Source organism: Taudactylus pleione, unplaced genomic scaffold (assembly GCF_031769625.1).
Source record: "Taudactylus pleione unplaced genomic scaffold, aTauple2 ptg001842l, whole genome shotgun sequence".
Classification (NCBI taxonomy): domain Eukaryota; kingdom Metazoa; phylum Chordata; class Amphibia; order Anura; family Myobatrachidae; genus Taudactylus; species Taudactylus pleione.
The window spans coordinates 255144-281596 of NW_028286239.1; the positions used below are offsets into that span (position 1 = coordinate 255144).

Consider the following 26453-nt stretch of genomic DNA (forward strand, 5'->3'; position numbering starts at 1 on the left):
AAATGGCTGCCTACCGTGTTTCTAGCATTAACCGAGTACTTATTTAAACAAAGTAACATAGACAGGCTTAATCCTGTGTGTCGGATGGTTGTACATGTGGGGAACTAGGGCAGACTTTTAGCTCCCCACTGTGGGGGGATGTCCAGCTGGGCCGTCAGCCCCATTGGCTGGCCCTGCACGGAGGGGGTACAGGAGAGGAGGAACGTGGACAGCCTGTATAAAAAGAAATGGTTATATCATGCCAGGTCACATAGACAGAGCAGGGCCAGGACTGTATAGCAGGAGGTGACTGCCCCAAAAGCCGCCAATCACAGATGGAAGTCACGCCAATAGATTAGAGATGAGGGTCCTCAGTCCTAATGAGGTCCTGATGGCCCTCGTGTAGTGATGTCATCAGTTATTACATACATGTTATATATGACAAATGTATCCAGCTAATACACCGGTTTATTTGAACCTATTTGCGCACTAGTGTTACAATGTATCATGTTCTTTCTTTATGAAAGCCTAGCGAAACGCGTGGGTGTTGCAGTTATACGGTGTAGGCTTCATTCCCTGAAACTCAGCCAGCTACGTGTCACCCCACATGGATAATACTGTACTGTTTTGAATATGTGAATAAGCCCTACATTTACATATCAACTAAAGATACGGTAAATATAAACCCTCCAAACTAACGTAATAAAGAACAGGTGTTTCTGAACATGCAGCAAAATAGAATGAAACATTATAACTTGTTACATTATAAAAAAAGATATGACATCATTTGTAATATGCAGTATGTATCTTTCTCCCGATAATTATCTCTCTATAAATAAGGGGCAGGTGTTCAGAGAGAGAGGTTTAGGCCAGATTTAGATGAGTTTCTATTGTAGGACATTTGTAGCACTTTTACGTTTCCAATACGCAGATCCATCGATGGTGAACGGGATCCTACCTAACAAATTATACCTATAATGTTCTCGGTCTAGACTGCTGTATTTTATACTTGTATAACTTTCTATTCGCTTGATGTAAGAAACAACCACGATCGTTTATTTATATCACTTCATTCCTTTCTAGTCTAGTGTCAGAATAGCTATTTGGTACAGACGTCATTTATTAGTGATGTCATCAATTATTAGACAAAAGCGTCCACATAACAAAGACTCCCATTTAGTTTGTCCTATGTACACACAGGAGTTACATTGTATTATGTCTACCTATCATGTCTGCCTAGTGAAACGCGTCGGGTTAATGCATGAAATTAGTTTCCACCAACCCAATCTTTAATGTACAGTTTTGGGTATAAGTGGAGGTGACATAAGATATCATGGCTTTACTGAATATGTAATCATGTGTATTACGTGTATCCTATTCAAAAATACACTATAATAATTGCAGCACAGTTTCTGTTTGGTTTCATTCTCGGTAGTGTCAGTGACTCTGTCCTTCTGTGATTGTGAGCCACAATAACGCTGGGACAGACCTCTCTCGTTATACAGTGTTTTTCATGCCGGAAGGAGTTTATGCAACAGTCAGAATCCTAAATCTTTCCAGAAGAAAAAAAAAAATAGATAAAAAAAGAATAAAAAAAAGAAGAAAATAATAATAATTAAAATAATAATAATAAAAAAAACCAAACAAATGTAAATGGCAGAGGAAAGACAAACAGGGGTGTGGGGTGGGGTGAGGCAGTCACAGTTACGGACAGAGGCAAATTACTTACGTTTAGTTCGGTGATTGCTATATCAACAATGCTACCCACTACTATGAGAGCATCAAATGTATTCCAAGCATCACAGAAATAATGCTGATGGGAGCCCGGGAGGAGAAGAGGGAGAACGAGAGAGAGAGAGAGAGAGAGAGAGAAAGAGAGAGAGAGAGAAAGAGAGAGAGAAAAAGAGAAAAAAACAAAAAAGAGAAAATCAAAGAAAAGAAAAATAAAAAGTGTGAACAAGGGGAAGAACGGAAATAAAAGAGTAACAGAACGGAAAGGCTTAGAGGCGATACACTGATATGTTTGGTCTCCTCTCGTGCTCGGACGCTGGGCCGGAACCTGCTAATCTGCGCATTGACACTCCAGATTTCGGGATGGGGAGAGACGAGGGAGAGAAAAGCCCCACTCTGCACCTCTTCCTGTGGCAGGCAGGGGGCGCTGTGGGGCTTTCCCCTTCCCTCTCTCCCTTCTCCCTGGAGGGGAGGGGTGGGGGGGGGGTAGGCTGAAAAAACACTAGAAAGAAACCGTAAAGAGGGCAGAGAGATGCACCCACACCAGCATGGAGAAGGGGAGAGAGGGGTTGTGCGGGGGGGGGGGAGGGAAGAGAGGAAGAGATAGACCTGACCCGATATACTTACATTCGTCTCGCTGAGAATGACGTCTACTACGCTGCCAATGACGATCAGAAAGTCAAAGACATTCCAAGGGTCACTAAAATAACCCTACACAGGGGAGTCAGGAGGCAAGGCAGGGTGGGGAATTAAAAAGGATCGTTAGACAGACTCATATACAGCATCAGCACTATCCCCCTTTCCTTGCCAGCAGAGCATGCAATCTAAATCAGTGCAGGACCTTCTGGCAGTGAAGGGGGGGTTAGCGACCATTCCCTCTTTATCCCACCCCCATACCAAGCAGGGCACCCCCCCCCCACCCTTAGCATCAGCAGGACCCTCCCACGCCAAGATGGGCACCGGCAGCAATGGCCAATCCAGGATTCACAGTGTTACGGGCTGAAGAGACATGGTCGGGTTATCCAGCAGTGAGGGGGTTATGCAGCGGCACCCAGGCTGTAGCCTAGAGGATGATGGTGGTTGTAGTGTGTGCTGGGAAACCTGGATATCTGGCAGAATTTAGGGAGTAAATGTTTGGATGGGGGAACCTGATCGCTACTCAAAGTGACAATTTCCGGTGTCACAAATTGTTTAATGTCAGTTTTGCTTTATACATTTTGGCCTTCGTCTATATATATATATATATTACAAGCAGTAACATGAACAGACATTAAGGACAGAAGGAGAAGACAATGTACGTTTTGCACCATATACGTCAGACTGGTCCATTATAGCCAGAACGGAATCTCCAACGATTCCATTAAATGCTCAGCCCAGCAGACATCGGCGTTCTAGCTGTGACGGGGTACAGGGTGGGTTGTGGAGACACGGACATTGGGTATATATGGATGATTGTATAAATGACATTGGCTAGTAATAATATACAGACAGAACACAGTGATGGAATAGCATTGTAATGCAGCATAGCTCATGATCAGCAATATCGCTGGGGGGCAGGCGGACTGACAGACACGGATGGACACAGACGAAAGCTGGTAATTCTGCGCGGTGGAGCAATGCCGGACTAAGTTCCCCACACATATAACAGGCCAGAGGCAGGCATTGCAGGACAAGTCGCCTGCACTTCAATTAAAGGACAATATAACGGGACAGTGGGACCCTGACCTCGGTGTAACGGGACAGTGGGACGCTGACCTCGGTGTAACGGGACAGTGGGACCCTGACCTCGGTGTAACGGGACAGTGGGACCCTGACCTCGGTGTAACGGGACAGTGGGACCCTGACCTCGGTGTAACGGGACAGTGGGACCCTGACCTCGGTGTAACGGGACAGTGGGACGCTGACCTCGGTGTAACGGGACAGTGGGACCCTGACCTCGGTGTAATGGGACAGTGGGAGGGGGAAGGGTTAGGTTTAGGCTGTGGGGAGGGGGGGTTAAGATTAGGCTGCAGGGAGGGGGGTTAGGATTAGGCTGCAGGGGGGAGGGTTAGGATAAGGCTGCGGGGAGGGGGGGTAGGTTTAGGGTGCGGGGAGGGAGGGTTAAGATTAGGCTGCAGGGAGGGAGGGTTAGGCTGCAGGGAGGGAGGATTAGGTTTAGGCTGCAGGGAGGGAGGATTAGGTTTAGGCTGCAGGGAGGGAGGATTAGGTTTAGGCTGCAGGGAGGGAGGATTAGGTTTAGGCTGCAGGGAGGGAGGGTTAGGATTAGGCTGCGGGGAGGGAGGGTTAGGATTAGGCTGCAGGGGGGAGGGTTAGGATTAGCGTGCAGGGAGGGAGGGTTAGGTTTAGGCTGCGGGGAGGGAGGGTTAGGATTAGGCTGCGGGGAGGGAGGGTTAGGATTAGGCTGCGGGGAGGGAGGGTTAGGATTAGGCTGCAGGGAGAGAGGGTTAGGATTAGGCTGCAGGGAGGGAGGGTTAGGATTAGGCTGCGGGGAGGGAGGGTTAGGATTAGGCTGCAGGGGGGAGGGTTAGGATTAGGCTGCGGGGAGGGAGGATTAGGTTTAGGCTGCGGGGAGGGAGGATTAGGTTTAGACTGTGGGGAGGGTTAGGATTAGGCTGCAGGGAGGGAGGATTAGGTTTAGGCTGCAGGGAGGGAGGATTAGGTTTAGGCTGCGGGGAGGGAGGATTAGGTTTAGGCTGCAGGGAGGGAGGGTTAGGATTAGGCTGCGGGGAGGGAGGGTTAGGATTAGGCTGCAGTGAGGGAGGATTAGGTTTAGGCTGCAGGGAGGGAGGGTTAGGATTAGGCTGCAGGGAGGGAGGGTTAGGATTAGGCTGCAGGGGGGAGGGTTAGGATTAGGCTGCGGGGAGGGAGGATTAAGTTTAGGCTGCAGGGAGGGAGGATTAGGTTTAGGCTGCGGGGAGGGTTAGGTTTAGGCTGCAGGGAGGGAGGGTTAGGATTAGGCTGCGGGGAGGGAGGGTTAGGATTAGGCTGCGGGGAGGGAGGGTTAGGATTAGGCTGCAGGGAGGGAGGATTAGGTTTAGGCTGCAGGGAGGGAGGGTTAGGATTAGGCTGCAGGGAGGGAAGGTTAGGATTAGGGTGCGGGGAGGGAGGGTTAGGATTAGGCTGCGGGGAGGGAGGGTTAGGATTAGGGTGCAGGGAGGGAGGGTTAGGTTTAGGCTGCAGGGGGGAGGGTTAGGATTAGGGTGCAGAGAGGGAGGGTTAGGATTAGGCTGCGGGGAGGGAGGGTTAGGATTAGGGTGCAGGGAGGGAGGGTTAGGTTTAGGCTGCAGGGGGGAGGGTTATGTTTAGGCTGCAGGGGGGAGGGTTAGGTTTAGGCTGCAGGGAGGAGGGTTAGGTTTAGGCTGCAGGGAGGGAGGGTTAGGATTAGGGTGCAGGGGGGAAGGGTAGGTTTAGGGTGCAGGGAGGGAGGGTTAGGATTAGGGTGCAGGGGGGAGGGTTATGTTTAGGGTGCGTGGAGGGAGGGTTAGGTTTAGGCTGCGGGGAGGGAGGGGTAGGTTTAGGGTGCGGAAGAGAGGGTTAGGATTAGGCTGCGGGGCAGGGGGGTTAGGATTAGGCTGCGGGGCAGGGGGGTTAGGATTAGGCTGCAGGGGAGAGAGGGTTAGGTTTAGGGGTAGAGAGAGGGTTAGGTTTAGGGGTAGGCTGATCAACAGGTGTCGGTATCCTAACCGTGTCGGGATGCCGGCATACCGTACCCAACCCGTGACAGCGACGTGACGCCACTAAGTGCTTGGAGAAGACAAACAGTCTGCTCTGCTGTGATAAAACAATGATACTGGTACAAACTGTGTGTGTGTATATCACGGTGCGTGTTACAATCTATACACTGTATACTCTCCACAGACATAAAAAGCTGAAATCATGTGTTCTTTATGTAGTGTTATCATGAGCCGGAACATAACAAAAAGCTAAAGAATTCCGCTAAAAAGTGACTCCTCTCAAAGATGATTTTGATTCATTGATGTTACTATGCTAGGTACAACTCTGAATGCTGGAATAACTGAGACTTGAAATAAGTGCTCTGCCTGTAATCGCCTGTTGAAGACTCAAAAATACACTGTTGTTCCCATTTGTCAGACAAGTTGCCAATTAATGACTTTGCTTAGCAACATCTGTTACCATGGAAACAAACAGTGGACTGTACTATTTTCATGGATAAGAAATATTGGTTATTCAACGCTTATGTGTCACATGGGAGCAATTGTATATTTCTGAGGGTTCAACAGTTGATTACAGGCAGAAGTTCTAGTTCAAGTGTCAGACGTCATTACAGTGAGCTGTCGTACTCAGCACAATGATTTCAATCAAGTAGAATAATTTTTATCCGTTAATGCTGACACTGTGTCGGCTGACAAGATCGTTTATCGATCTGGCCTTACGTGTATACATGGATCCAGACATTTAGGGGCTTATCACAAAGGGTCCCGTGCATTTCAACTGGCCAACGAGGTTCACATAAGCAGATGCAGCCATCGGCCAACCAGATTTCTCCGTCCTGCCCGGTCGGAACTCATACACTTTGATTATTTTATCTGAGGGTACACTGTGGGTTATAAATGGGTGATGTCCGGTAACTACCAGACAATGACTATGGCATGCGGAGCTGAATATCAGACAAGAGACAAAGAGGAAGGGGGGGGGGGATGACGAAAACAGGGACAATGCTGTTAATGTATCAGGAACTGCGGTGGTTGTATGAGAATAGAATTGTATGGTCGGATTATTTAAAGGGATTCTTCTCCTAAAGGAATTCCCCTCCCACCTTCTCTGGAGGCACACTTTCATGGCTGTTACTAGCGCCGATTATTACCACCGCAGCCGGCACTACCACCCGCCTCCGGCTGTTGCCGGCTCCGCACGCGTCTCCTGATACCGATAGCACATTACAGAGTGGCGCATGCGCAGTAACATCAGCTGACATCAGCAGCCTGCGTGCAAGCTGCAGTACCAGTAGGAGGCGCTGGGGAGCACCTAATATGTGAGTACTCCCAGCAAGGCCTATAACACCTTTTATAATGTCAGCCCACAGGATGTACCATGACACCGAGGGTGCAGCCGTCGACCACCGCACTAGAACCATTATGGACCTGATTCTGAGCCACACGTAATACGGTCGCAATTCCGGACGCTTTCTAGGATCAGAGGTCACACGAGAACATACGCTGGTATTTGGTATCTGACGCATCTATGCGGACGCACCCCCCCAGCCCCCCCCCTCTTGCGAGAGCGGACGCCATCAGCATTTACACAATCCTCATCCTTGGCCGGATTTCTGCATTCGCACAGCGCAGTGTAGGACGCAAATCCGTGCGCTCGCCGGCAGGCAGATGCCCCGTTACCACGCAGCTGCAAGGGAGAAGCGACCGAGAGCCGTATAATTAGCTGGTAAGTACTTTAAACTCCGTATACAGCCTACGACGGATGCGCCGATTGCTAAAAAATCACTTAATGCGTCCGCTTTCGGAATTGTGTGCACCCCGACATCACGCCCTATTCGTGTATATTGTACTTCTACCGTCATATAAATGCATTGGGTGCAGCTGCGGGATGTGAGCCCTGGTGCATTGTGGGACGGGAGGCGTTTGTTTCTCCTTATCCAATTCTCTTTCTGCTAGTCCCGACCTACTAAACCCGGGGTACGGAAGAGAGCGCCGCCAGGCACCACAGGACAGTTTGGTCTATGTCCCATCGATGCCCGCCCTCCCTCCTTCTCTCTCCAGGGTCCGGCGCAGAAGGCGGAGTAGAAATGACTGTCCCTCCGCCAATCAAGAATCCCAGCCTAAAAATGTCCCCTCGCCTTTATCTCATCATTAAATTCTCTTCACACACACAAAGAAATGAGATTTTTACACTGCTCTGCAAAACTAGGCAAAATGGCGAACCTACGCCAAAGGGACACACTCACCCCGCCCATCCCCCTCGTCGTTATCATCTTATTCTGTAGAACTGTAGAAATAGGTGCACCCAGGTAGGACTTTGCACTGTGCCTGAGCCTTCAGGGCAGACTAGATGGGCCAAGTGGCTCTAATCTGCCGTCAGATTCTATGTTTCAGCGTTTTTTGCCTAGTAATTAGGGCGTATTAAAGAGTTTTACAGCAGGAACTATAACCTACCTGCAATAACTAGCACCGACCACAAGAGGGCTCCACAACACAACAAACAGAAATTAGCCAAAATATTTTCTATTCTTCTGCAAAGTTCAGATTTTGTCAATTCCTTAATTATATAAAAAAATACTTATATAACAATAAAAATATAATTTTGGCCAATGGAGAGAAATGCTCTCACCAAAGTAAGTTATATGTGAGTTGTGGAGGTCTGTGTGGTCAGGGGGGATCCGCTGCGCAACAAAATATGGCGCATTTCTAGAGAAATTGCAACGGAAACATAAAAAACACAGATAGAGCAGATGTTACATGTTCTGTGTGACGTGATTTTATTGTCTGTCTGTCATTACCCAGTGTTCTGCCATTCCGGTGATCACAGTATAGTGCAGAGCCCATGTTCTGCCATTCCGGTGATCACAGTATAGTGCAGAGCCCATGTTCTGCCACTCCGGTGATCACAGAATAGTGCAGAGTCCATGTTCTGCCATTCCGGTGATCACAGTATAGTGCAGAGCCCATGTTCTGCCATTCCGGTGATCACAGTATAGTGCAGAGCCCATGCTCTGCCATTCCGGTGATCACAGTATAGTGCAGAGCCCATGTTCTGCCATTCCGATGATCACAGTATAGTGCAGGGCCCATGTTCTGCCACTCCGGTGATCACAGTATAGTGCAGAGCCCATGTTCTGCCACTCCGGTGATCACAGTATAGTGCAGAGCCCATGTTCTGCCACTCCGGTGAACACAGTATAGTGCAGAGCCCATGTTCTGCCACTCCGGTGATCACAGAATAGTGCGGAGCCCATGTTCTGCCTTTCCAATGATCATAGTATAGTGCAGAGCCCATGTTCTGCCACTCCGGTGATCACAGTATAGTGCAGAGCCCATGTTCTGCCACTCCGGTGATCACAGTATAGTGCAGAGTCTATGTTCTGCCACTCCGGTGATCACAGTATAGTGCAGAGCCCATGTTCTGCCATTCCGGTGATCACAGTATAGTGCAGAGCCCATGTTCTGCCATTCCGGTGACCACAGTATAGTGCAGAGCCCATGTTCTGCCATTCCAGTGATCACAGTATAGTGCAGAGCCCATGTTCTGCCATTCCGGTGACCACAGTATAGTGCAGAGCCCATGTTCTGCCATTCCGGAGATCACAGTATAGTGCAGAACCCATGTTTCGGTGATCACAGTATAGTGCAGAGCCCATGTTCTGCCATTCCTGTGACCACAGTATAGTGCAGAGCCCATGTTCTGCCATTCCGGTGAGCACAGTATAGTGCAGAGCCCATGTTCTGCCATTCCGGTGATCACAGTATAGTGCAGAGCCCATGTTCTGCTATTCCGGTGATCACAGTATAGTACAGAGCCCATGTTCTGCTACTCCGGTGAGCACAGTATAGTGCAGAGTCCATGTTCTGCCATTCCGGTGAGCACAGTATAGTGCAAAGCCCATGTTCTGCTACTCCGGTGAGCACAGTATAGTGCAGAGCCCATGTTCAGCCATTCCGGTGATCACAGTATAGTGCAGAGCCCATGTTCTGCCATTTCGGTGATCACAGTATAGTGCAGAGCCCATGTTCTGCTATTCCGGTGATCACAGTATAGTACAGAGCCCATGTTCTGCCACTCCGGTGATCACAGTGTAGTGCAGAGCCCATGTTCCGGTGATCACAGTATAGTGCAGAGCCCATGTTCCAGTGATCACAGTATAGTGCAGAGTCCATGTTCTGCCATTGCGGTGATCACAGTATAGTGCAAAGCCCATGTTCTGCCATTCCGGTGAGCACAGTATAGTGCAGAGCCCATGTTCTGCCATTCCAGTGATCACAGTATAGTGCAGAGCCCATGTTCCAGTGATCACAGTATAGTGCAGAGTCCATGTTCTGCCATTGCGATGATCACAGTATAGTGCAGAGCCCATGTTCCGGTGATCACAGTATAGTACAGAGCCCATGTTCTGGTGATCACAGTATAGTGCAGAGCCCATGTTCTGGTGATCACAGTATAGTGCAGAGCCCATGTTCTGCCATTCCGGTGAGCACAGTATAGTGCAGAGCCCATGTTTCGGTGAACACAGTATGGTGCAGAGCCCATGTTCTGGTGATCACAATATAGTGCAGAGCCCATGTTCCAGTGATCACAGTATAGTGCAGAGCCCATGTTCCGGTGATCACAGAATAGTGCAGAGCCCATGTTCTGCCATTCCGGTGATCACAGTATAGTGCAGAGCCCATGTTCTGCCATTCTGGTGAGCACAGTATAGTGCAGAGCCCATGTTCAGCCATTTCGGTGATCACAGTATAGTGCAGAGCCCATGTTCTGCCATTCCAGTGATCACAGTATAGTGCAGAGCCCATGTTCCGGGGATCACAGTATAGTGCAGAGCCCATGTTCCGGTGATCACAGTATAGTGCAGAGCCCATGTTCCGGTGATCACAGTATAGTGCAGAGCCCATGTTCTGCCATTCCGGTGATCACAGTATAGTGCAAAGCCCATGTTCTGCCATTCCGGTGAGCACAGTATAGTGCAGAGCCCATGTTCTGCCATTCCGGTGATCACAGTATAGTGCAGAGCCCATGTTCTGCCATTCCAGTGATCACAGTATAGTGCAGAGCCCATGTTCCGGGGATCACAGTATATGCAGGGCCCATGTTCCGGTGATCACAGTATAGTGCAGAGCCCATGTTCTGGTGATCACAGTATAGTATAGAGCCCATGTTCCGGTGATCACAGTATAGTGCAGAGCCCATGTTCCGGTGATCACAGTATAGTGCAGAGCCCATGTTCCGGTGATCACAGTATAGTGCAGAGCCCATGTTCCGGTGATCACAATATAGTGCAGAGCCCATGTTCCGGTGATTACAGTATAGTGCAGAGCCCATGTTCCGGTGATCACAGTATAGTGTAGAGCCCATGTTCCGGTGATCACAGTATATGCAGGGCCCATGTTCCGGTGATCAAAGTATAGTGCAGAGCCCATGTTCCTGTGATTACAGTATAGTGCAGAGCCCATGTTCCGGTGACCATAGTATAGTGCAGAGCCCATGTTCTGGTGATCACAGTATAGTATAGAGCCCATGTTCCGGTGATTGCAGTATATGCAGGGCCCATGTTCCGGTGATCACAGTATAGTATAGAGCCCATGTTCCGGTGATTGCAGTATATGCAGGGCCCATGTTCCGGTGATCACAGTATAGTGCAGAGCCCATGTTCCGGTGATTACAGTATAGTGCAGAGCCCATGTTCTGCCATTCCGGTGATCACAGTATAGTGCAAAGCCCATGTTCTGCCATTCCGGTGAGCACAGTATAGTGCAGAGCCCATGTTCTGCCATTCCGGTGATCACAGTATAGTGCAGAGCCCATGTTCTGCCATTCCAGTGATCACAGTATAGTGCAGAGCCCATGTTCCGGGGATCACAGTATATGCAGGGCCCATGTTCCGGTGATCACAGTATAGTGCAGAGCCCATGTTCTGGTGATCACAGTATAGTATAGAGCCCATGTTCCGGTGATCACAGTATAGTGCAGAGCCCATGTTCCGGTGATCACAGTATAGTGCAGAGCCCATGTTCCGGTGATCACAGTATAGTGCAGAGCCCATGTTCCGGTGATCACAATATAGTGCAGAGCCCATGTTCCGGTGATTACAGTATAGTGCAGAGCCCATGTTCCGGTGATCACAGTATAGTGTAGAGCCCATGTTCCGGTGATCACAGTATATGCAGGGCCCATGTTCTGGTGATCAAAGTATAGTGCAGAGCCCATGTTCCTGTGATTACAGTATAGTGCAGAGCCCATGTTCCGGTGACCATAGTATAGTGCAGAGCCCATGTTCTGGTGATCACAGTATAGTATAGAGCCCATGTTCCGGTGATTGCAGTATATGCAGGGCCCATGTTCCGGTGATCACAGTATAGTATAGAGCCCATGTTCCGGTGATTGCAGTATATGCAGGGCCCATGTTCCGGTGATCACAGTATAGTGCAGAGCCCATGTTCCGGTGATTACAGTATAGTGCAGAGCCCATGTTCCGGTGATCACAGTATATGCAGGGCCCATGTTCCGGTGATCACAGTATAGTGCAGAGCCCATGTTCAGGTGATCACAGTATAGTGCAGAGCCCATGTTTCGGTGATTACAGTATAGTGCAGAGCCCATGTTCCGGTGATCACAGTATAGTGTAGAGCCCATGTTCTGGTGATCACAGTATAGTGTAGAGCCCATGTTCCGGTGATTACAGTATATGCAGGGCCCATGTTCTGGTGATCACAGTATAGTGCAGAGCCCATGTTCCGGTGATTACAGTATAGTGCAGAGCCCATGTTCCGGTGATCACAGTATATGCAGGGCCCATGTTCCGGTGATCACAGTATAGTGCAGAGCCCATGTTCAGGTGATCACAGTATAGTGCAGAGCCCATGTTTCGGTGATTACAGTATAGTGCAGAGCCCATGTTCCGGTGATCACAGTATAGTGTAGAGCCCATGTTCCGGTGATCACAGTATAGTGTAGAGCCCATGTTCCGGTGATTACAGTATATGCAGGGCCCATGTTCCGGTGATCACAGTATAGTGCAGAGCCCATGTTCCGGCGATCACAGTATATGCAGGGCCCATGTTCCGGTGATCACAGTATAGTGTAGAGCCCATGTTCCGGTGATCACAGTATAGTGCAGAGCCCATGTTCCGGTGATCACAGTATAGTGCAGAGCCCATGTTCCGGTGATCACAGTATAGTGCAGAGCCCATGATCCGGTGATCACACAGTATAGTGCAGAGCCCATGTTCCGGTGATTACAGTATAGTGCAGAGCCCATGTTCCGGTGATCACAGTGTGCTGCTAGTAATAATTAGTTCCCAGTAGCTGAGTACTGTTAGTACAGTCCCAGGGACTGTTATAAGCAGCCTCCTGTGGACAAGGCAGGAACTGGTCCTGTAGCTCCCGTCTGCCTGGACTGCTGCGGCTCCCACTCGTTCCTTGTTGTAGTGTTAAATCCAATTGCTTTCGTTATTGCCTGAACATGCCATGATTTCCACCTTGCCCTAGGCGTGTCTGATTGGCCTGGTCTGATCTCCTGTAACCCGGTCAGTACCCAGTTAAGTATTATTACTGTTGTCCAATGTCTGCATCACAACCACCACTGGCCAGAATGACGATACCAGGCAGGAGGGGTAAGGGAACTGGCATCGGCTGTAATGAGACTCTGCTGGGCCATCCACTGCCATAGCCAAACATTGTGTGACCCCAGCTGGGAAGTAGGGGGCACCTAATATACCCATCAGTAACTGTTTTACCTAACAAATAAATGGTAGCAGAAAATAGTTTCCGGTATCAGGATATTCCGAAGGTAAAGCGGAGCCCCGCCCACTGCGATACTGTATCTGGGCGACTCCAGGGGGGAAAGGTGGAGGCGGGCATTCCAAGCAAATCACCGGGAGGAGACAGACTGAGCCAGCATTCTTGTAGGCTATAAGAGTGCAAGCAGGGACCTCTCAACCCTCTGTGTCAGTCTAATGGTTTAGTTCCCAATTGTAAATTGCAACGGAACAGGCTGGCGCTATACAAGCACATGCTAATAATAATAATAATAGATAAATGGTAGCGGTCTGTTTTTAGAAGACTAATACTGGTTATTACTGGTTAGTTTGCTGGAAGTGACTGGTCCATGGTAGCAGCACATCAGCCACGTAACATTATATCTCTGCCATGTGTGTGTCAGACGTGTGGTGTCGGCCAGATGACATGTACAATTACACACAATACACAGAAGGGTCAGTACTGTTACCCACATACTGCGGGGTATGTACAGTAACAAATGGTATGTACTGTAAGCATAACGATTACCAGTCTGGGTCTCCGCACCCCTGGGATGTGTGTGACTGCCCGGCTGGCCTGGGAGACCCTCCTCTTATACTGAGGGTCAGCTCCTATAGATACTGTAACATCTGTTTCCCAGGGAAATGGAGGCATCATTATACTCTCACTGCACCCAGTAACCCCGTCACTGCTGCTGCATGGAGGAGATGTCTGTGATCTGTGTATTAGGAGGGGAGGGATCAGTGTGTCCTGATGTCTGTGTAGTAGGAGGAAGGAAGGGGTCAGTGTGTCCTGATGTCTGTGTATTAGGAGGAGGGGAGGGGTCAGTGTGTCCTGATGTCTGTGTATTAGGAGGGGAGAGGTCCGTGTGTCCCCTGATGTCTGTGTATTAGGAGGAGGGGAGGGGTCAGTGTCTCCTGATGTCTGTGTATTAGGAGGAGGGAAGGGGTCAGTGTGTCCTGATGTCTGTGTAGTAGGAGGAGGGGAGGGGCCAGTGTGTCCTGATGTCTGTGTATTAGGAGGAGGGAAGGGGTCAGTGTGTCCTGATGTCTGTGTAGTAGGAGGAGGGGAGGGGCCAGTGTGTCCTGATGTCTGTGTATTAGGAGGAGGGAAGGGGTCAGTGTGTCCAGATGTCTGTGTATTAGGAGGAGGGGAGAGGTCAGTGTGTCCTGATGTCTGTGTATTAGGAGGAGGGGAGAGGTCAGTGTGTCCTGATGTCTGTGTATTAGGAGGAGGGGAGAGGTCAGTGTGTCCTGATGTCTGTGTATTAGGAGGAGGGGAGAGGTCAGTGTGTCCTGATGTCTGTGTATTAGGAGGAGGGGAGAGGTCAGTGTGTCCTGATGTCTGTGTATTAGGAGGGGAGAGGTCCGTGTGTCCCCTGATGTCTGTGTATTAGGAGTAGGGGAGGGGTCAGTGTCTCCTGATGTCTGTGTATTAGGAGGTGGGGAGGGGCCAGTGTGTCCTGATGTCTGTGTAGTAGGAGGAGGGAAGGGGTCAGTGTGTCCTGATGTCTGTGTATTAGGAGGAGGGGAGAGGTCAGTGTGTCCTGATGTCTGTGTATTAGGAGGAGGGGAGAGGTCAGTGTGTCCTGATGTCTGTGTATTAGGAGGAGGGGAGAGGTCAGTGTGTCCCCTGATGTCTGTGTATTAGGAGGAGGGGAGGGGTCAGTGTCTCCTGACGTCTGTGTATTAGGAGGTGGGGAGGGGTCAGTGTGTCCTGATGTCTGTGTAGTAGGAGGAGGGGAGGGGTCAGTGTGTCCTGATGTCTGTGTAGTAGGAGGAGGGGAGGGGTCAGTGTGTCCTGATGTCTGTGTATTAGGAGGAGGGGAGGGGTCAGTGTCTCCTGATGTCTGTGTATTAGGAGGAGGGGAGAGGTCAGTGTGTCCTGATGTCTGTGTATTAGGAGGAGGGGAGAGGTCAGTGTGTCCTGATGTCTGTGTATTAGGATGAGATGAGAGGTCAGTGTGTCCTGATGTCTGTGTATTAGGAGGAGGGGAGAGGTCAGTGTGTCCTGATGTCTGTGTATTAGGAGGCGGGGAGGGGTCAGTGTGTCCTGATGTCTGTGTATTAGGAGGAGGGGAGAGGTCAGTGTGTCCCCTGATGTCTGTGTATTAGGAGGAGGGGAGGGGCAAGTGTGTCCTGATGTCTGTGTATTAGGAGGAGGGGAGAGGTCAGTGTGTCCTGATGTCTGTGTATTAGGAGGAGGGGAGAGGTCAGTGTGTCCCCTGATGTCTGTGTATTAGGAGGAGGGGAGGGGCCAGTGTGTCCTGATGTCTGTGTATTAGGAGGAGGGGAGAGGTCAGTGTGTCCTGATGTCTGTGTATTAGGAGGAGGGGAGAGGTCAGTGTGTCCTGATGTCTGTGTAGTAGGAGGAGGGGAGGGGTCAGTGTGTCCTGATGTCTGTGTATTAGGAGGAGGGGAAGGGTCAGTGTGTCCTGATGTCTGTGTATTAGGAGGAAGGAGAAGTCAGTGTGTCCTGATGTCTGTGTATTAGGAGGAGGGGAGAGGTCAGTGTGTCCTGATGTCTGTGTATTAGGAGGAGGGGAGAGGTCAGTGTGTCCCCTGATGTCTGTGTATTAGGAGGAGGGGAGAGGTCAGTGTGTCCTGATGTCTGTGTATTAGGAGGGGAGGGGTCAGTGTGTCCTGATGTCTGTGTAGTAGGAGGAGGGGAGGGGTCAGTGTGTCCTGATGTCTGTGTAGTAGGAGGAGGGGAGGGGTCAGTGTGTCCTGATGTCTGTGTATTAGGAGGAGGGGAGGGGTCAAAGTCTCCTGATGTCTGCGTATTAGGAGGAGGGGAGAGGTCAGTGTGTCCTGATGTCTGTGTATTAGGAGGAGGCGAGAGGTCAGTGTTTGTCCTCATGTCTGTGTATTAGGAGGAGATGAGAGGTCAGTGTGTCCTGATGTATGTGTATTAGGAGGAGAGGAGAGATCATTGTGTCCTGATGTCTGTGTATTAGGAGGCGGGGAGGGGTCAGTGTGTCCTGATGTCTGTGTATTAGGAGGAGGGGAGAGGTCAGTGTGTCCCCTGATGTCTGTGTAGTAGGAGGAGGGGAGGGGTCAGTGTGTCCTGATGTCTGTGTATTAGGAGGAGGGGAGGGGCCAGTGTGTCCTGATGTCTGTGTAGTAGGAGGAGGGGAGGGGTCAGTGTGTCCTGATGTCTGTGTAGTAGGAGGAGGGGAGGGGTCAGTGTGTCCTGATGTCTGTGTAGTAGGAGGAGGGGAGGGGTCAGTGTGTCCTGATGTCTGTGTATTAGGAGGAGGGGAGGGGTCAGTGTCTCCTGATGTCTGTGTATTAGGAGGAGGGGAGAGGTCAGTGTGTCCTGATGTCTGTGTATTAGGAGGAGGGGAGAGGTCAGTGTGTCCTGATGTCTGTGTATTAGAAGGAGATGAGAGGTCAGTGTGTCCTGATGTCTGTGTATTAGGAGGAGGGGAGAGGTCAGTGTGTCCTGATGTCTGTGTATTAGGAGGAGGGGAGAGGTCAGTGTGTCCCCTGATGTCTATGTATTAGGAGGAGGGGAGAGGTCAGTGTGTCCTGATGTCTGTGTTTTAGGAGGAGGGGAGAGGTCAGTATGTCCTGATGTCTGTGTATTAGGAGGAGGAGAGAGGTCAGTGTGTCCTGATGTCTGTGTATTAGGAGGAGGGGAGAGGTCAGTGTGTCCTGATGTCTGTGTATTAGGAGAAGGGGAGAGGTCAGTGTGTCCTGATGGCTGTGTATTAGAAGGAGGGGAGGGGTCAGTGTGTCCTGATGTCTGTGTATTAGGAGGAGGGGAGAGGTCAGTGTGTCCCCTCATGTCTGTGTATTAGGAGGAGGGGAGAGGTCAGTGTGTCCTGATGTCTGTGTATTAGGAGGAGGGGAGAGGTCAGTATGTCCTGATGTCTGTGTATTAGGAGGAGGGGAGGGGTCAGTGTGTACTGATGTCTGTGTATTAGGAGGAGAGGAGAGGTCAGTGTGTCCTGATGTATGTTTATTAGGAGGAGGGGAGAGGTCAGTGTGTCCTGATGTCTGTGTATTAGGAGATGGGGAGGGGTCAGTGTGTCCTGATGTCTCGGTATTAGGAGGAGGGGAGAGGTCAGTGTCCCCTGATGTCTGTGTATTAGGAGGAGGGGTCAGTGTGTCCTGATGTCTGTGTATTAGGAGGAGGGGAGAGGTCAGTGTGTCCCCTCATGTCTGTGTATTAGGAGGAGGGGAGAGGTCAGTGTGTCCTGATGTCTGTGTATTAGGAGGAGGGGAGAGGTCAGTATGTCCTGATGTCTGTGTATTAGGAGGAGGGGAGGGGTCAGTGTGTACTGATGTCTGTGTATTAGGAGGAGAGGAGAGGTCAGTGTGTCCTGATGTATGTGTATTAGGAGGAGGGGAGAGGTCAGTGTGTCCTGATGTCTGTGTATTAGGAGATGGGGAGGGGTCAGTGTGTCCTGATGTCTCGGTATTAGGAGGAGGGGAGAGGTCAGTGTCCCCTGATGTCTGTGTATTAGGAGGAAGGGAGAGGTCAGTGTCCCCTGATGTCTGTGTATTAGGAGGAGGGGAGAGGTCAGTGTGTCCTGATGTCTGTGTAATAGGAGGAGGGGAGAGGTCAGTGTGTCCTGATGTCTGTGTATTAGGAGGAGGAGAGAGGTCAGTGTGTCCTGATGTCTGTGTATTAGGAGGAGGAGAGAGGTCAGTGTGTCCTGATGTCTGTGTATTAGGAGGAGGGGAGAGGTCAGTGTGTCCCCTGATGTCTGTGTATTAGTAGGAGGGGAGGGGTCAGTGTGTCCTCTGATGTCTGTGTATTAGGAGGAGGGGAGAGGTCAGTGTGTCCTGATGTCTGTGTATTAGGAGGATGGGAGAGATCAGTGTGTCCTGATGTCTGTGTATTAGGAGGAGGGGAGAGGTCAGTGTGTCCTGATGTCTGTGTATTAGGAGGAGGGGAGAGGTCAGTGTGTCCCCTGATGTCTGTGTATTAGGAGGAGGGGAGAGGTCAGTGTGTCCTGATGTCTGTGTTTTAGGAGGAGGGGAGAGGTCAGTATGTCCTGATGTCTGTGTATTAGGAGGAGGAGAGAGGTCAGTGTGTCCTGATGTCTGTGTATTAGGAGGAGGGGAGAGGTCAGTGTGTCCTGATGTCTGTGTATTAGGAGAAGGGGAGAGGTCAGTGTGTCCTGATGGCTGTGTATTAGAAGGAGGGGAGGGGTCAGTGTGTCCTGATGTCTGTGTATTAGGAGGAGGGGAGAGGTCAGTGTGTCCCCTCATGTCTGTGTATTAGGAGGAGGGGAGAGGTCAGTGTGTCCTGATGTCTGTGTATTAGGAGGAGGGGAGAGGTCAGTATGTCCTGATGTCTGTGTATTAGGAGGAGGGGAGGGGTCAGTGTGTACTGATGTCTGTGTATTAGGAGGAGAGGAGAGGTCAGTGTGTCCTGATGTATGTTTATTAGGAGGAGGGGAGAGGTCAGTGTGTCCTGATGTCTGTGTATTAGGAGATGGGGAGGGGTCAGTGTGTCCTGATGTCTCGGTATTAGGAGGAGGGGAGAGGTCAGTGTCCCCTGATGTCTGTGTATTAGGAGGAGGGGAGGGGTCAGTGTGTCCTGATGTCTGTGTATTAGGAGGAGGGGAGAGGTCAGTGTGTCCCCTCATGTCTGTGTATTAGGAGGAGGGGAGAGGTCAGTGTGTCCTGATGTCTGTGTATTAGGAGGAGGGGAGAGGTCAGTATGTCCTGATGTCTGTGTATTAGGAGGAGGGGAGGGGTCAGTGTGTACTGATGTCTGTGTATTAGGAGGAGAGGAGAGGTCAGTGTGTCCTGATGTATGTGTATTAGGAGGAGGGGAGAGGTCAGTGTGTCCTGATGTCTGTGTATTAGGAGATGGGGAGGGGTCAGTGTGTCCTGATGTCTCGGTATTAGGAGGAGGGGAGAGGTCAGTGTCCCCTGATGTCTGTGTATTAGGAGGAAGGGAGAGGTCAGTGTCCCCTGATGTCTGTGTATTAGGAGGAGGGGAGAGGTCAGTGTGTCCTGATGTCTGTGTAATAGGAGGAGGGGAGAGGTCAGTGTGTCCTGATGTCTGTGTATTAGGAGGAGGAGAGAGGTCAGTGTGTCCTGATGTCTGTGTATTAGGAGGAGGAGAGAGGTCAGTGTGTCCTGATGTCTGTGTATTAGGAGGAGGGGAGAGGTCAGTGTGTCCCCTGATGTCTGTGTATTAGTAGGAGGGGAGGGGTCAGTGTGTCCTCTGATGTCTGTGTATTAGGAGGAGGGGAGAGGTCAGTGTGTCCTGATGTCTGTGTATTAGGAGGAGGGGAGAGGTCAGTGTGTCCCCTGATGTCTGTGTATTAGTAGGAGGGGAGGGGTCAGTTTGTCCTCTGATGTCTGTGTATTAGGAGGAGGGGAGAGGTCAGTGTCCCCTGATGTCTGTGTATTAGGAGGAGGGGAGAGGTCAGTGTCCCCTGATGTCTGTGTATTAGGAGGAGGGGAGAGGTCAGTGTGTCCTGATGTCTGTGTATTAGGAGGAAGGAGAGGTCAGTGTGTCCTGATGTCTGTGTATTAGGAGGAAGGAGAGGTCAGTGTGTCCTGATGTCTGTGTATTAGGAGGAGAGGAGGGGTCAGTGTATCCTGATGTCTTTTGATAGAGGTCAGTGTCCCCTGATGTCTGTCTATTAGGAGGAGGGGAGAGGTCAGTGTGTCCCCTGATGTCTGTGTATTAGGAGGAGGGGAGGGGTCAGTGTCCCCTGATGTATGTGTATTAGCAGGAGGGGAGGGGTCAGTGTGCCCTGATGTCTGTCTATTAGGAGGGGAGAGGTCAGTGTCCTCTGATGTCTGTGTATTAGAAGGAGGGGAGGGGTCAGTGTGTACCGATGTCTGTGTATTAGGAGGAGGGGAGGGGTCAGTGTGTCCTGATGTCTGTGTATTAGGAGGAGAGGAGAGGTCAGTGTGTACTGATGTCTGTGTATTAGGAAGAGTGAACAGGTCAGTGTGTCCTGATGTCTGTATATTAGAAGGAGGGGAGAGGTCAGTGTGTCCTGATGTCTGTGTATTAGGAGGAGGGGAGAGGTCAGTGTGTCCTGATGTCTGCGTATTAGGAGGAGGGGAGAGGTCAGTGGTGTGTCCTGATGTCTGTGTATTAGGAGGAGGGGAGGGGTCAGTGTGTCCTGATGTCTGTGTATTAGGAGGAGGGGAGAGGTCAGTGTGTCCTGATGTCTCGGTATTAGGAGGAGGGGAGAGGTCAGTGTCCCCTGATGTCTGTGTATTAGGAGGAGGAGAGAGGTCAGTATGTCCTGATGTCTGTGTATTAGGAAGAGTGGACAGGTCAGTGTGTCCTGATGTCTGTGTATTAGGAGGAGATGAGAGGTCAGTGTGCCCTGATGTCTGTGTATTAGGAGGAGGTGAGGGGTCAGTGTGTCCTGATGTCTCGGTATTAGGAGGAGGGGAGAGGTCTGTGTGTCCTGATGTCTCGGTATTAGGAGGAGGGGAGAGGTCTGTGTGTCCTGATGTCTCGGTATTAGGAGGAGGGGAGAGGTCTGTGTGTCCTGATGTCTGTGTATTAGGAGGAGGAGAGAGGTCAGTGTGTCCTGATGTCTGTGTAATAGGAGGAGGGGGGATGTCAGTGTGTCCTGATGTCTGTGTATTAGGAGGAGAGGAGAGGTCAGTGTGTGCTGATGTCTGTGTATTAGGAGGAGGGGAGAGGTCAGTGTGTCCTGATGTCTGTGTATTAGGAGGAGGGGAGAGGTCAGTGTGTCCTGATGTCTGTGTATTAGGAGGAGGGGAGAGGTCAGTGTGTCCTGATGTCTGTGTATTAGGAGGAGGGGAGAGGTCAGTGTGTCCTGATGTCTGTGTAGTAGGAGGAGGGGGGATGTCAGTGTGTCCTGATGTCTGTGTATTAGGAGGAGGGGAGAGGTCAGTGTGTGCTGATGTCTGTGTATTAGGAGGAGGGGAGAGGTCAGTGTGTCCTGATGTCTGTGTATTAGGAGGAGGGGAGAGGTCAGTGTGTCCTGATGTATGTGTATTAGAAGGAGGGGAGGGGTCAGTGTGCCCTGATGTCTGTGTATTAGGAGGAGGGGAGGGGTCAGTGTGTCCTGATGTCTCGGTATTAGGAGGAGGGGAGAGGTCAGTGTGTCCTGATGTCTGTGTATTAGGAGGAGGAGAGAGGTCAGTGTGTCCTGATGTCTGTGTATTAGGAGGAGGGGAGAGGTCAGTGTGTCCCCTGATGTCTGTGTATTAGTAGGAGGGGAGGGGTCAGTGTGTCCTCTGATGTCTGTGTATTAGGAGGAGGGGAGAGGTCAGTGTGTCCTGATGTCTGTGTATTAGGAGGAGGGGAGAGGTCAGTGTGTCCCCTGATGTCTGTGTATTAGTAGGAGGGGAGGGGTCAGTTTGTCCTCTGATGTCTGTGTATTAGGAGGAGGGGAGAGGTCAGTGTCCCCTGATGTCTGTGTATTAGGAGGAGGGGAGAGGTCAGTGTCCCCTGATGTCTGTGTATTAGGAGGAGGGGAGAGGTCAGTGTGTCCTGATGTCTGTGTATTAGGAGGAAGGAGAGGTCAGTGTGTCCTGATGTCTGTGTATTAGGAGGAAGGAGAGGTCAGTGTGTCCTGATGTCTGTGTATTAGGAGGAGAGGAGGGGTCAGTGTATCCTGATGTCTTTTGATAGAGGTCAGTGTCCCCTGATGTCTGTCTATTAGGAGGAGGGGAGAGGTCAGTGTGTCCCCTGATGTCTGTGTATTAGGAGGAGGGGAGGGGTCAGTGTCCCCTGATGTATGTGTATTAGCAGGAGGGGAGGGGTCAGTGTGCCCTGATGTCTGTCTATTAGGAGGGGAGAGGTCAGTGTCCTCTGATGTCTGTGTATTAGAAGGAGGGGAGGGGTCAGTGTGTACCGATGTCTGTGTATTAGGAGGAGGGGAGGGGTCAGTGTGTCCTGATGTCTGTGTATTAGGAGGAGAGGAGAGGTCAGTGTGTACTGATGTCTGTGTATTAGGAAGAGTGAACAGGTCAGTGTGTCCTGATGTCTGTATATTAGAAGGAGGGGAGAGGTCAGTGTGTCCTGATGTCTGTGTATTAGGAGGAGGGGAGAGGTCAGTGTGTCCTGATGTCTGCGTATTAGGAGGAGGGGAGAGGTCAGTGGTGTGTCCTGATGTCTGTGTATTAGGAGGAGGGGAGGGGTCAGTGTGTCCTGATGTCTGTGTATTAGGAGGAGGGGAGAGGTCAGTGTGTCCTGATGTCTCGGTATTAGGAGGAGGGGAGAGGTCAGTGTCCCCTGATGTCTGTGTATTAGGAGGAGGAGAGAGGTCAGTATGTCCTGATGTCTGTGTATTAGGAAGAGTGGACAGGTCAGTGTGTCCTGATGTCTGTGTATTAGGAGGAGATGAGAGGTCAGTGTGCCCTGATGTCTGTGTATTAGGAGGAGGTGAGGGGTCAGTGTGTCCTGATGTCTCGGTATTAGGAGGAGGGGAGAGGTCTGTGTGTCCTGATGTCTCGGTATTAGGAGGAGGGGAGAGGTCTGTGTGTCCTGATGTCTCGGTATTAGGAGGAGGGGAGAGGTCTGTGTGTCCTGATGTCTGTGTATTAGGAGGAGGAGAGAGGTCAGTGTGTCCTGATGTCTGTGTAATAGGAGGAGGGGGGATGTCAGTGTGTCCTGATGTCTGTGTATTAGGAGGAGAGGAGAGGTCAGTGTGTGCTGATGTCTGTGTATTAGGAGGAGGGGAGAGGTCAGTGTGTCCTGATGTCTGTGTATTAGGAGGAGGGGAGAGGTCAGTGTGTCCTGATGTCTGTGTATTAGGAGGAGGGGAGAGGTCAGTGTGTCCTGATGTCTGTGTATTAGGAGGAGGGGAGAGGTCAGTGTGTCCTGATGTCTGTGTAGTAGGAGGAGGGGGGATGTCAGTGTGTCCTGATGTCTGTGTATTAGGAGGAGGGGAGAGGTCAGTGTGTGCTGATGTCTGTGTATTAGGAGGAGGGGAGAGGTCAGTGTGTCCTGATGTCTGTGTATTAGGAGGAGGGGAGAGGTCAGTGTGTCCTGATGTATGTGTATTAGAAGGAGGGGAGGGGTCAGTGTGCCCTGATGTCTGTGTATTAGGAGGAGGGGAGGGGTCAGTGTGTCCTGATGTCTCGGTATTAGGAGGAGGGGAGAGGTCTGTGTGTCCTGATGTCTCGGTATTAGGAGGAGGGGAGAGGTCTGTGTGTCCTGATGTCTGTGTATTAGGAGGAGGGGAGAGGTCAGTGTCCCCTGATGCCTGTGTATTAGGAGGAGGAGAGAGGTCAGTGTGTCCTGATGTCTGTGTAATAGGAGGAGGGGGGATGTCAGTGTGTCCTGATGTCTGTGTATTAGGAGGAGGGGAGAGGTCAGTGTGTGCTGATGTCTGTGTATTAGGAGGAGGGGAGAGGTCAGTGTGTCCTGATGTCTGTGTATTAGGAGGAGGTGAGAGGTCAGTGTGTCCTGATGTCTGTGTATTAGGAGGAGGGGAGAGGTCAGTGTGTCCTGATGTCTGTGTAGTAGGAGGAGGAGGGATGTCAGTGTGTCCTGATGTCTGTGTATTAGGAGGAGGGGAGAGGTCAGTGTGTGCTGATGTCTGTGTATTAGGAGGAGGGGAGAGGTCAGTGTGTCCTGATGTCTGTGTATTAGGAGGAGGGGAGAGGTCAGTGTGTCCTGATGTATGTGTATTAGAAGGAGGGGAGGGGTCAGTGTGCCCTGATGTCTGTGTATTAGGAGGAGGGGAGAGGTCAGTGTGTCCTGATGTCTGTGTATTAGGAGGAGGGGAGAGGTCAGTGTGTCCTGATGTTTGTGTATTAGGAGGAGGAGAGAGGTCAGTGTGTCCTGATGTCTGTGTATTAGGAGGAGGGGAGAGGTCAGTGTGCCCTGATGTATGTGTATTAGGAGGAGGGGAGAGGTCAGTGTGTCCTGATGTCTGTGTATTAGGAGGAGAGGAGGGGTCAGTGTATCCTGATGTCTGTGGGGAGAGGTCAGTGTGTCCCCTGATGTCTGTCTATTAGGAGGAGGGGAGAGGTCAGTGTGTCCCCTGATGTCTGTGTAGTAGGAGGAGGGGAGGGGTCAGTGTCCCCTGATGTCTGTGTATTAGGAGCAGGGGAGAGGTCAGTGTGTCCCCTGATGTCTGTGTATTAGTAGGAGGGGAGGGGTCAGTGTGCCCTGATGTCTGTGTATTAGGAGGAGGGGAGGGGTCAATGTGTCCTGATGTCTGTGTATTAGGAGGATGGGAGAGGTCAGTGTATCCTGATGTCTGTGTATTAGGAGGAGGGGAGAGGTCAGTGTCCCCTGATGTCTGTGTATTAGGAGGAGAGGAGAGGTCAGTGTATCCTCTGATGTCTGTGTATTAGGAGGAGGGGAGAGGTCAGTGTGAACCCTGATGTCTGTATATTAGGAGGTGAGGGATCAGTGTCCTGATGTCTGTGTATTCGGAGGAGGGGGAGGCTGTGTATTAGGAAGAAGGCTGTGTATTGGTAGGGGAGAAGTCTGTGTATTAGGAAGGGGAGAGGCTGTGTATTATGAGGGAGGCTGTGTATTAGGGGGGAGAAGTCTGGATCAGGAGGGGGAGGCTGTGTATTAGGTGGGGGAGGGGAGAAGTCTGTGTGGGGAGGGGAGGCTGTGTATTTGGAGGGGAGAGGCTGTGTATTAGGAGGGAGGCTGTGTATTGGGATGGGAAAAGTCTGTGTATTAGGAGGGGTAGGCTGTGTATTGGGAGTGGAGGGGAAAAGTCTGTTTATTAGGAGGGGGAGGCTGTGTATTAGGAAGGGGTGTATTAGGAAGGGGAGGCTGTGTATTGGGAGGGGAGAAGTCTGTGTATTAGGAGGGGGAGGAGTGTATTGGGAGGGGAGAAGTCTTTATTAGGAGGGGGAGGCTGTGTATTGGGAGGGGAGAAGTCTGTGTATTGGGAGGGGGAGGCTGTGTATTGGGAGGGGAGAAGTCTGTGTGTTAGGAGGGGAGGCTGTTTATTGGGAGGGGAGAAGTCTGTGTATTAGGAAGGGGAGAGGCTGTGTATTAGGAGGGGGAGGCTGTATATTAGGAGGGAGGGGAGAAGTCTGTGTATTAGGATGGGGAGGCTGTGTATTGGGAGGGGAGATGTCTGTGTGTAAGGAGAGGAGGCTGTGTATTAGGAGGGAGGCTGTGTATTGGTATGGGAAAAGTCTGTGTATTAGGAGGAGAGACTGGCTGTGTATTGGGAGTGGAGGGGAAAAGTCTGTTTATTAGGAGGGGGAGGCTGTGTATTAGGAAGGAGGGGAGAAGTCTGTATATTAGGAGGGGGAGGCTGTTTATTAGAAGGGGAGGCTGAGTATTAGGAGGGGGAGGCTGTGTATTAGGAGGGGAGGGGAGAAGTCTGTGTATTAGCAGGGGGAGAAGTCTGTATATTCGGAGGGGTAGGCTGTGTATTAGGAAAGGGGAAAGGCTGTGTATTAGGAGGGGGAGGCTGTGTATTGGGAGGAGAGGGGAGAAGTCTGTGTATTAGGAGGGGGAGAAGTCTGTGTATTAGGAGGGGGAGGCTGTGTATTGGGAGGGGAGGGGAGAAGTCTGTGTATTAATAGGGGAGATGCTGTGTATTGGGAGGGGAGAAGTCTGTGTATTAGGAGGGGGAGGCTGTGTATTAGGAGGGGAAGCTGTGTATTGGGAGGGGAGAAGTCTGTGTATTGGGAGGGGAGAGGCTGTGTATTGGGAGAGGAGAAGTCTGTGTATTAGGAAGGGGAGGCTGTGTATTAGGAGGGAGAGGCTGTGTATTAGGAGGGGAGAAGTCTGTGTATTAGGAAGGGAGAGGCTGTATATTAGGAAGGGGAGAGGCTGTGTATGTAGCTGCGCTGTTGATATGACTCAGGAAATAGAAAATACAGGTTAGAGAATAATCAGCGGTTGTCAGAGCCTGAAAATGGAGGAGAATTGTTAGCGGGGCAGAGGAGAAGGCAGCTGGTCCAGAGGGAGAAGCACAGAGCTGAAAACAAGACCGACCTGCAAAAAAATCTCTGCACATAAACCATGCACCACCTGACGTTTTACACCACCACCAGGGGGCAGCAATCAGGCTTCCCCTCTGCAGGACAGATGCAGCGTCACACACAGCATTGTGCGTAGGGAGGCTGTCACGTTACTATACACAAATCCGGCCGGTAAAAGTCATTAGAGAGTATTCAGTATTATAGTGGTTCAAACACTGCCCCCTGCAGAGAGGTGACAGTAATACTCGTCTATCTGGGGAATCGTGCAGAACAGGCACATTCACACTTCTCCATAGTGATATGTCCCATAATAACACACTGTGCATGGCTGCGTCACATAATAAACAGAACACGTGATATACATACATGATATACATGGACTCCTCCCCAGTGTATACACTATACCACATTATAAGTGTGTGT

At 50.7% G+C, this 26453-nt stretch overlaps 1 protein-coding gene across 1 annotated transcript in view; it reads right to left on the minus strand.

The window, feature by feature from the left end:
* Positions 1-26453, minus strand: part of LOC148436295 (voltage-dependent L-type calcium channel subunit alpha-1C-like) — a 138015-nt gene that overhangs the window by 91326 nt on the left and 20236 nt on the right. Inside the window, exon 9 of the mRNA XM_088465078.1 lies at positions 2338-2421. Within this exon, the coding sequence (XP_088321204.1) occupies positions 2338-2421 (84 nt within the window). The remainder of the gene's footprint in view (positions 1-2337; positions 2422-26453) is intronic.